The 11,567-nt window shown below is 39.7% G+C and overlaps 1 protein-coding gene across 1 annotated transcript in view; it reads right to left on the bottom strand.

The window, feature by feature from the left end:
* Window positions 1-855: 855 nt before the first annotated feature.
* The window catches only part of NPR3 (natriuretic peptide receptor 3), a 43,381-nt gene continuing 32,669 nt past the window's right edge, over window positions 856-11,567 (bottom strand). Inside the window, 3 exon segments of the mRNA XM_029961578.1 lie at window positions 856-4,319; window positions 7,258-7,345; window positions 8,887-9,022. Of these exon segments, the coding sequence (XP_029817438.1) occupies window positions 4,208-4,319; window positions 7,258-7,345; window positions 8,887-9,022 (336 nt within the window). The 3' untranslated portion in view covers window positions 856-4,207.

The following is an 11,567-nucleotide window of genomic DNA, read 5'->3' as shown; positions in this document are numbered from 1 at the left end:
ATGATTGCACTTCCAAGCCAAAACATGACTCAGAGATCAACCTCCCAGTAAAACATTCTGTAAGGGAGAAGACTCTTAATTTCTCCAGCACTAATGTTTTCAAAGCATTAGCTACAGTTTATTAATACATTAAAAAACCTCAAAAAAAAAAGCTTTCAATAATGCAATAACGCATTTCTTAAAACCAAACTGAAAATAGATCAATTCAATTTATTTTCATACATGAATTAACCTAACTCTTTAATAGTGAATTCTGGCCACAATCTTGCAAGGTGCAGACCACTCACAACCATCAGTTTTACCAATGACTGAATGTTTTCAGAGCTTAGCTGGGTGTAGCCTTCAATGAAGCACATCACAGCAGGAGCTGGTAATTAACTGGTCATGATGGTAGTCCTGATGGTAGCCTTGTCCTGATGGACAATTCAGGAGACACAAACTGTCCACAAAAAAACTTCCAGAACTACCAGTGGCTCAGGACAAAACATCTAGGCATCTGACTCTGAAGTTGTGGGTTTCAGGATAATAAATTACAGATACTTTTCAAAGTGTTGCTTCATCTTTGTCACTTGCAGTGGAAGCCTGTGTGTTGAAGTTAAGAAGGTGACAGGTAAACTGTCAGAATCCTTGGGAAGAAGATTCTGAGGTGAATCAGCCATTAAGCTGATCACTATTTGGTGATTAAAAAAAACAAAAACAAAAACAAAAACAAAATTAGCAGAATTTGTTAAACCCTGACAAACAAAAGTATGAAGCTGCTACTTCAATTTAACAGGCACAACTGTTAGATTTAGCAAGAAACATATGGCCTACAGGGTCAACCTTTCTCCAATTCAAGCACATGGCAAATTGGTTCAGCCATGGCCAGGACCATATCCTTTGGTCCCAAGTGAGCAAAGCACTTAGAAGCTGAACATATTTTAAGTATGTTCTGAAGTGCTGAGCTGGGTGAAGGGTCTCCTTGTGCTGCTCTGTAATACAGATGTGTGTTTGTAATACGGGCAATTTGCTGAAGCCAAAAATGTAGGTCTTGAAACCTCTTTTGAGAATCAATTATTATTATTTTGATTAGACATTCCCTTGCAGAGTTTGAAGCTTAAACATTGTGGCATTGAGCTAACGCAGATGAACCAGAAAGGCACAGTGCATTAGCCGGTAAAGAATCTCTCCGCTGAATAATCTAAACCCAAGGCAGTTTTTGATCTATGGTCCAGAGAAGACCTGGGAACTATTTGCAAGAGGCCTATGAAAGGCAGCTAAGATGAGCAAGTCTGTTTATGCTATACAGGAATCTACTTACCTGAAATGTCTTAAACAATCTCCACACTTCCATGGGAAAAACGCACACATTTGTGTGCATCAACATAGAAAGATTAAACCCCATTGATCTAAAACACTCTAATGTGCAAGAAAGATTCACCTTTCTTGGGAAGTGCTGAGATGTATAGTTTTGGCTAAGCCTCTGTCAGCATCCTACCAACAGACATCTCATAGAAACACTCACAGAAAACACTTCTTGAGATCATGATTTAAAACCCTACATAAAACCAAGGATCAGAATCATTATTTTTTTAATAAAAAGCAATATTTCACTATACCTTTTTATAGTTATCATAAAATGACACAATAAATAAACAAACTCTCTTAACAATTTCTTGTACCAGCTGGATCGCCTGTCTCAGATATTCTGGTCTGACCCAACTCTGCATGGTACAGGAAAAATAAAATCTACACAACTGTCTTAAGTGACTGTTTGAGTACTAGTTTACACTGCAAAGTCACAACAAAAATAATTTCAAAAAAAGTTTATGGTTCAAATCACACCCTCTTATTTTTACACATGTAAGAATTTTCCTTCTCTTTTTTTCCTGTGGTAAAGTAGTCAAATGGGCAAAAGATACTGAAATGCAACTTTGCAAAACAAGAAGTAGATCAAAACTGCCTTGGAAACTATTAAAAAAACCCCAAACTTTAAGCATGCCCAGGGACTAGGCAAACTCAACCGCTTGAAAAAAATAAACTAATCACAAAGTCTTTTTTTCTCCCCAACTCCATAGTGGTATGAATGCTGCTCTAGCCTACATTCTTCTCTGGTACCCATGAGATAAGAGGGCTACTTCAGAAACCTGCCCAAGGCACCGTTGCAGAAGTCACACAGGCCCAGAGGTGGCAATGGGATGATGCAAATCTACTCCCTGTACTGGAGCTGCTCTGACAGTCAGGAAGACCTACCCTCTGTCTGTCTGGAAAATTGGACAGTATTTAACAAGGGCAGGTGATGAACCTCTCCATATGCTAAGAAAGGAGTGAAATATAATGGGAAAAAAAGTCCATCAACAAATAAAAGGCATCAGAAAGGAGGCATAGCTGGTTTTAACTCTTCATTCACTTACAGCAACCCCAAAGTGGTTTCTCAGAGTTGGTACCATAGCTTCTCAGGGATAAGAAGTTTTGTAGAAGTCAGGCTTCAGAGCCATTTTTGAGATTAATTTTCAAATCTGATTATGACATCTGAGACCAGCAATTTTTTCTTACAAAATCAGAACAGGATAAACCAAAATATTTCATGCACTAGAACCATAGTCATAGCTCAATTTTCCCACAGACAATATTTTATGGGTCTTCTTCACCACATTTACAGTAAGTGTACGGTTCATTTCCATTTGTTGACTAGAAAGTGCAAAACTTTCCTTTGTCTAGTATAAAATAACCTGTCAGTAGCTAATTCATCACAGATTCAGTTTTGCTCCTGGTAGAATCAATGGCAAAAGTCCCAGGGATACTGATGGTAGCAGGATTAAAGTCACCACTAGAAGAGTGTTTTACCACCCAATTCCTGAAGGTAGTTCCTTGGTTGTTCAATTGTACACACATGGACAGCTAAATCTCACCAACTTCTGTAGGACTCTTTAACATGAAAAATTCGTAATTTTCACCATCAGCGCCATCATCCCATTGACAACTCAATAACTGCATTTATATTGTTTAAGTAACTACTTGAATGTTGCACATGCCTGGAGAAGAAAGTCTGTTACTATCAACAAAGTCACTTCTCCTCCCCTAAATGCTAGTTCTAAAATGTATTTACAGCTGTTGACTTTCCCTGCATACTACTCCTATCATAAAAAATATGTCTTCAAAACATCCTCTTCCTTTATTTTTAATCCTACCAAAGCAAAAATAGATACTTTAATAGAAAAATACAAGATAAAAAATATCCCAAAAATAAAATGGAAGGATGGAATGTCATTTTTACACAAAAAAAAATCCCCTTTTTAATTGCGTCAACTATACAAACACTTTCATATTTACAGTTTTGGATGCAGTCCTGTGCTCATTGAAGTTAATGGGATTTTGCCACTGACTTCACTGAGAACAGGAGCAGGCTCGACACGGCCTATATTTGCCACTCTGAAAAGTCATGGCAGTGGAGAGAAAAGAGTGTGATAAAACACATGTAAGACTGAGGAATTAAACAGTCCTCTCCAAGGCCTGATTGTCTTCTCTCCCTATTTCACACCACCGAAACTCCCCATTCTTCACTGAAGACTTTCGTAACTCCCAGCATTTAAGAAGGAGAAACAGTGCTTTTGATTGTGATACCACATAAACAAGGAAAGAATTGTGTGTGTTTCCACCTGCCTTTTTCAGTGGAGTTAATTAGACCCAAGTGCCAGTTCTCTCCCAGAACTAAACTCCGTACACCAAATCTTATATCCCCTAGAACCAATGGCAGTGATTCAGTGATGCAGGATCATACCCCAAATAAATCTCTTTTTTTCCTTTTGACAGCAACCAGCACCTGTGCCTGTGAAACCATATCTGACACCCATGGATGAGATGCAATTATGGAAGGAGGTGGTAGAAGCTAAAAAAAAAAAAAAAGAAACACAATGAGGCATTCCCCATCAACTAAACCCAGATCGGCTGCCCTCAATACATGCTTTAAGAAATACTGTCTTTACATATTAAGTACACCCTATAACATCAAACCGCATAATTTTCCTTTTTTTTCATGAGATGAAAGGCCATGCGGCATAATGTGATTAGTAAATCATTCCTGAGCTTCTGAAAGAAATTAAGACAAAATTACTGCTTAAAAGAGTATGTTCTTCAAGAGCCTCTTTTTACACTGATGTCTTTGGTTGTGTCCTTTTCCCTAATTATTTTTTTTCCCTAGGAAGAATGGGATTCTTTTTCCTCTTCTTTACGCAGCAGAAAAATGAGATCTAATGGAGTCTTCACGTAACTGCCGATGTTTCCCCATGTTACAGTCCTCCTGTCGAGTTCGTCTCTCAATAGTTATTCTGTATTTCTTTCTGCATGAAAAGAAAAAACCAGAGTGAGAAATCCTTCTCCAGCTATAGGCTAACAGACTTCCCTTATAAAGAATGCCTGTAGGGGACAGCTGGGTGCCAGTTGAAAAATGAAATGTGGCAGAATGTGAAACCCTGGTCAAAGATTAAAGTCGTTTTCCTCAAAACATTTTACCCAGGCTCAAGAATGCCTGTTAATTTCTACATGGCGGTCTCAAAGCACCAAGACACAGACATTTGCTTCTTTGAAAATTTCTGATCTAAGTGATTAGGAGTTTTTGTGAAGTGTCATGTGAACTGTGTCACATCACTGCTTTATATTGATCAAAGACAAATTTCTTTTCACTATGCGGGGGGGGGGCACTTTCTGGAGAGTTCAAACAACAGAACTGACTATTCAGTTGCACTTCTCATCAAAACTATGTATTAACTAACTGATTTTCCCATTTCCCTCTGAGAAGGCTACTATGTTTGTAATGTCAGATGAGGTAGTATGATGAATTAAGGAGAGGGATGCAGAGGACAGATAAGAAATAAACACAAATGCTCATGCATCAGACACAGCTCTTCCTGTGTGTCTTCCTCTAGGGCCTTTAAAAGAATTCTGCTATGTTACTTTATACATCAAACAAGCCCTCTGACTACTTTTCAGCTTCTCATTTAGTACCCAAACCTGCTCCAAAAATCATAAGATGATTTGCATTTATGCTTCTCCTCAGCTTCAGGACAAGTTTTTCCAAAAGATGTTAGTCCAGTCCCATGAGCTTGTACTGCCTGTGGAGATGCATGGCAAAAAGCTTGTATGCCAAGGAAAGCTTTGTTCCACTTGCATGTGTAGCCAGAGTCAGAGCATATGTAGCAGTGGAAGAATGATTTTCAAAACACCAAGGTTTTAATCTGGGTAGCATGTCTGAATAGAAAGTGGCAACCTAAAAGTTCTGAAAATATTCCCTAGATATTTGTGTCTGTATCAGAGGCTCCAAAATAACTTGATAAAACTGTGTTGCTTACTTCCTTTATGTATTTTTATGTCAGATTCTTCCATGGCTCAGAGCATGCATAGCAGTAGCTCTTGCAAAAGGATAGGTCCACATTTTGGATGTACAAGTGCTTAAGTCCTGTCAAAGTTACATATCAAAACTCCTACCCAGATATTTTAACAGTTTGCATGCACACTTAAAACTGTGTTTGCATACTCATTTGTGACAATGACAGATTCAAATGAGACACAGTCATAAAGTACATATACAGTTTAAAAGGTACAAATTACTTTCAGACACACAACTGCTAAACCTGTATTTTCTGAAAATCCAACCCCTGCATCCTGATACATTATGTTTCAGATATTTACTCTACAGGTGGAATAAGAAGGTTGTCCCTACTCCTGCTTTGAGCAATTGCAATCAGATCTCCAGGATGAAATTCACGCATATGTCTTTAGACATCTCCAATGTGCAGATCCATCTGACAGTACCCGCAGCTTCCTTCAGTTAACAGAGAGAAACAGGCTCTTCTAAGAGACATTATTCTGACCTGGTTTAGCTTTTACATGAGAATGACATGAATTGCAGAGAAAAGAGTGTTCATTTCCCCCCTCTGACCATACATAAAAAGACTGGGTGTTGAACTCAGGTGTGTACATCTACTTTTATAGACACCCTCCTTTGCTCACATGGATTTCCAATCCAAATCTTTGTGTCAGATGACTATGAGTTTAAGTCCTGTTCTTACAATGATACTTCCCATAGCTTTATACCAGCTCAGGATATCTACCGCCTCATTTCTTGTCCTTACATACCAATTCTCTCCCACTATCAGCAATGCTAAAAACACCTAACAACTGTAATCTGATTGAGAATCTATATAAGACGCAAGAATCTCTGATTACATAAAATATAAAGACAGACTCGTATTTTCTTTTTCTTTTAAAGATAGTCTTTAATCAGTCCAAGCTAACTTAATGTTGTCTCAAACCCAAACAACATATTATATAAGCACTGAACACATGCAAGATTAAAATCACCCTGCAGAATTTTCAGTTGCAAGCACCTGATGAACAACCCCGGTTCTGGGACCTTTGAAGTGTCCCACTGAATTGAAGCAGCTTTTGCTTGTTTTATTTTGTTAACTTTCTTTATAACACATATTTTTATTGGATAGAATTATTTCATTCTTATATGCAGAGGTTAATTCTCTTCTCCTATATGTTTTTACTCTTCCATATCATGAGGATAAATTACTGTATATATAAGGTGCTGAATGTGTATAACTAATTTATTCTGTCACTACAGGATCAGCTATCAAGACTTCACATTTGCTGACTAGCAGTGTAAGAATTATTTTACTTAAACAAGAATAAAACACTGATTCCCCTGCACTGACCTCAGCTTATTAAATTAAATGCACAGCTTTGCTACCCAAATAATCTCTCAGACCAAAACAGAAATTTCTTTCTTTATGCAGCAGAAAAATGAGATCTAATGGAGTCTTCACGTAACTGCCGATGTTTCCCCAAATTTCTTTCTGTTTTCCAGTACAATTCCACTCAACATGCAAAAAAATAAGCTCAGTACCAGGCAAACGATGCAAACCTCTCATACAATCACATCCTGCACAACTGTGCTAGAAACGAGTACCAAACAAAGAAGGCTTTCAAGGCCAGGGCATTTTACTAAAGCAACTGTGAATGTCTGGAACCCACTGCAATTACTTCCATGAGTCACATTACTTAGAGATGTAAGTAGCTACAGGATGAAGACCCAAATCAATAAAATTATTTGGATAAACACAAAGGGACAATCAAAATGTGCTCACTGTCTTTGGTGAAAACGTTACCACAGATTATTATGGTGCTTCTCTGTCTCCCATCAAGGATGTTGTGCCAGGAGCTGAGACATTTAGATGACAAATAAAAAGTTTACAAAATTTCAATTGGACTAACCTGAAAAAGTAAAAAGCCATTAGCAATCCTGCTCCAAGCAAGGCACCCACAACTATTCCTGTAACTGCTGATTCTCCTAGACCACCTGCTTGAGAAGGGGAAAAATAAACAATCAGGGTTCATATTGAGAACTGTTTGCATTCATGTACTGGAAAATACACACAACTAGGAAATTAGTGACCAACATCAGAAAATAACTAAAGCCTTTCAGAGCTCAGGACTCCATGGGAACCTGTTTCAGTGTCTACACGTTTGTTTTTTGTACATGCTTTCCTTAGGATTAAACAAGCCTCCAAAACCAGTGGCAGATGGCAACACAATTCTGGAGATACGATACAAGGGAACGTTGTTAGGAAACTTCTCTGGAAAGCTTGGTCTGAATCATAACACAGACTGGGATTACAGTCACGCACATAATGGTAATCAGCACTGAGTATGCCCTGAGTCATTGTAACAGAAACAAACTCATTTCACCTGGTTTAGCATCACAGACCTCTATCACCTGGGTTTATTAAAATGACTATGATTATCCAACAGTTCCTCAATTTTGGGGTGGTTTTTTTTGGTTTTGGGTTTTTTTCCCGAAGATATGTGGTTTCAAGTTAAAGCCACATGAGCTTCGCCTTGCTCCAAATCTCAACAGAGGCAGAGCAGGGACACAGTGGCTGAAGGGGAGCCCAAGGAGAAACTGTCACTGGGAAGTACAGGCAGCTGAAGAACAATAGCATTTTCATATGCAGGTAGTCTGCTCCCATTTCCTCGTCCACCTGGGTTTGTGGAAAGGAACAGAGAAATATTAAGGAAATTAAACTGTTCCCTTCTCTTCATTTGCCCTCGTCCCTTTGAAGGGATTTTGTCTGTACGTCAGCAGGAACAAGGTGCATAGCTACACCACACTGACCATAGAGGGAAACAGTCTCTACATCACGTGTGTACACACAGGTTTTTCAAGGATTGAAGAATTATCAGGCTGGAGTTACCTTTTCACTTCAGGACTAGCAATTTGTTTTCTGTGAAAAGCTAAGACCACCCTTTTCCACTGAGGCACTGGTATCTTCCTATGCTGATCTCCTTTGCAACGGAGAGCAATCCTACAACATGGTCTGGAAAGTCAATTTGCTGGAAAATATGGACACCTGCTCTGTGGAGGACAGTCTGAGCTTTCAGAATTCACAGATGTTACCCCACTCAAACAACTTCACTTCTCAGCCTACTGGACCTCTCACAATCCCTTCTCATAGCACTGAAAATCATTCTGCATTGGGAGAATGCTGCTCCCATCAGCACTGGCAGCACAGCTGCTAATTATCAGTGTGATTCTTCTCTGTTTCAGGTTTCAGTTATATCCTTCTTTCTGGTGAAAAGGCCCCTGGAAACTCCTAAAGCCTCCAGGGCTCCATGCTGTGAATCATGATTGCTGTCAAGCTTAAGTTCAGGGAAGAGATTCAGGCCATGTACTACCCATGGCTGCCAGACCTTTACTTCCCAAGCAGTTAGCAGAGAGAAACAGTCACTATGTCTTAGATGGACAACTGTGTTAAAGCAATTTATTATGGTCTGTTACGTTGCATCAACACGTGGATTCCTCTCTCTTGAGCTGGGGTAGAAGCATTAAGTCACTAAACTTACATGATTTACACGGTGCATTGTTTGTGTGCTCTGAAACTCGGCTTTCATCTAGCCGCAGCCTGCCATGATTCCAAGGGTATTTCACATTTGATCGAATCTCAAAACGCCCCTGCTTTCCATAGTAGTCCCCGATCACCTGTGCAAAACATAAAAGGAACGAAAAGATTTTCCTATTAACTTGGAGAAGTAAAACAAACAGGAGAGCAGCATCACTCAGTTGGACTCCTGTGGCACAATGCTGAACCCTGGAAGAAGAGGGCTGAAGAGGTCTGTGGGAAGTTATGTAGTGTATGCACTGCCCCAGGGCAGAATCAGCTGAGCAAAAGCATTCCTGACAGATGTTTATCTAATCTGTTCTTAAAAGCCTTCAAAGACAAAGACTTGACAATTTCTTCAGGGAATTATTCCGGAATTTAGCTGGCCTTACTGTCAGTTGTTTTCCCTAGCATGTAACCTAAAATTCCTTTGTTGTAATTGTCCAGTCACTACTTACCCAATTGCCAGTGGACACAGAGACTCTTCCTTTCTGAAACATTGCTTTACATATTCACAGGCCCTTATCTGGTCTGCCCTCAGGCTTCTCTTCTATATAAATCCTGTTTATTTAAGATTTTTAACCTTCTGAATATTCCTCCTTTGTCCTGGGCTTTCTTCACTTGCTGCACAGTGGGTTGAGTGCCCAGGACTCTCATCCAAGTTAAAGTATCAGTAACTAGACATGAGTCCAGACTGAGGGAAGAACTCATTGAGAGCAGCCCTGCTAAGAAGGACTTCTGGGTTCTCGTGGATGAAAAGCTGAACATGACCCAGCCATGAGCACTTGCAGCCCAGAAGGCCCAACCTGTCCTGGGCTGCATCCAGAGCAGGGTGGCCATCAGGCCAAGGGAGGTGATTCTGCCCCTCTGCTCTGCTCTAGTAAGACCCCACCTGGAGCAAAGAACCCAGCTCTGGGGTCCCCAACACAAGAAGGACGTGGCCCTGTTGGAATAAGTCCAGAGGAGGCCACAAAGTTGATAAGAGAGCTGGAACACCTCTCCTATGAGGAAAGGCTGAGAGAATGGGGGTTGCTCAGCATGGAAAAGAGAAGGCTCCAGGAAAACCTCATTACAGCCTTCCAGTACTTATAGAGGGTTATGAAATAGAGAGAGGTTGACTTTATCACAGCAGGTAGTGACAGGACAAGGGGGAACAGATTTAAACTAAAAGAGATTTATACTAGATGTTAAGAAGAAATTCTTTGCTGTGAGGGTGGCGAGACACTGGCAGAGAAGCTGTGGATACCCTATCCCTTGAAGTGTTCAAGGCCAGGCTGGATGGGGCTCTCAGCAACCTGGTCTAGTGGAAAGTGCCCCTGCTCAGGGCAGGAGGGTTGGAACTGGACGATCTTTAAGGTCCCTTCCAACCCAAGCCATTCTGTGGTCCTATGGTTTTATGATTTCAAGTAGATTCAGTGCTGAGATTTCCAACTACACAGTCTAGGGTGGAGTCTTCTATTTTGTCAGAATTTGGAGGTACTTGACTAAGGTCAGTTAAAGTCTTCAAATCTTCTGAAGAACTATGACAGTCACTTCAGGATTTCAGTCCTGCCTTTAACAGTTAAGTCCAGGCTTTTTTCAAGGTAAACTGTTGAATCTACGGCAAAGTTGTGGGACTAAATTGTGCTAACAGCAGTAGTTCACTAATCTGAAAATAGTCTAAAAACATCTATGTACAGTAAGCAAGGCCAAATATCATGACACTGAAGTAGTCAGAAGCGGTGGCAGAAACACATCAAAAGATTGTCCCACCATGGATAAAACCCACGTATTAATACACTGGGTTTAGAACTCAAGGCCTGTTCAAATTTTTCACCTAACTTTCATTTTTAAGCTAAAAAGTTTAGAGAACATTTGCTCTGGTTAGACATACAAAGGTAGATTTTACACTAGATGAAGGAGCTAATTTCTCTCCCTGTTGCCACTGAAATAGAAGTTCTTTGCAGAAAGAGGTTTTTTTAATGTTTGTTCAAAAATAAAGGCAAATTCAGTAAACTGGAAAAAGCAGAGGAAAAAAACCTCTGAGACAATTTGCAGGCAGCAAATTATTCATTAAATGATGGTTTAATTTATCAAACAGTAGTGAGAGAGTCCTCTACCTGCAGGATGAACTAAATATGAAAGTATGCAGAACGGCTTAAGAACAAAAAGCTATAAGCAGCAACCAAGCAGATTCAGATCAGAAGGACGATACAGATTTTTGAAGAGCAGGAGTGGTTAAACAGTGGAACAAACGTTGACGGAACGTGCGAGGCAGTCCCCGTTCTCTCAGTGTCTCCAAAGGAAAAATAAATGCCTGTTACAGCCTGAGCTTTAGTCACGTGTAAACTACAGGGCTCCATACAAGGGTAAGAAACCTGACTGTCTGTAAAATGGCAGAGGTCAAACTAGGTAATCTGAAGTTTTCTTCTAGCTTTAAACTGTGTGAACAGAATTGGGAAAACAGCTCTGCCCAAACACCCATTCATCTGGCACAGTTCAGCTGAGAAACGTTCTTGTACAGACACAGAAAAAAACTTCAAACTAATAAAATAAGTTATTGAAGAAACAATGTTTTTAGAGTAAGAGTAGAAATGATGTAGCAGATAAGTGGAAGTAATCACATGTAAAATGTTAATTGTATGTATATTTTATACACAGTAAAGC

This window comes from Manacus vitellinus, unplaced genomic scaffold, assembly GCF_001715985.3.
Source record: "Manacus vitellinus isolate BGI_N305 unplaced genomic scaffold, ASM171598v3 scaffold_36_pilon, whole genome shotgun sequence".
Classification (NCBI taxonomy): domain Eukaryota; kingdom Metazoa; phylum Chordata; class Aves; order Passeriformes; family Pipridae; genus Manacus; species Manacus vitellinus.
Note: the sequence above shows the minus strand (reverse complement) of the source record. Positions and strands in the feature narration are given on the sequence as shown.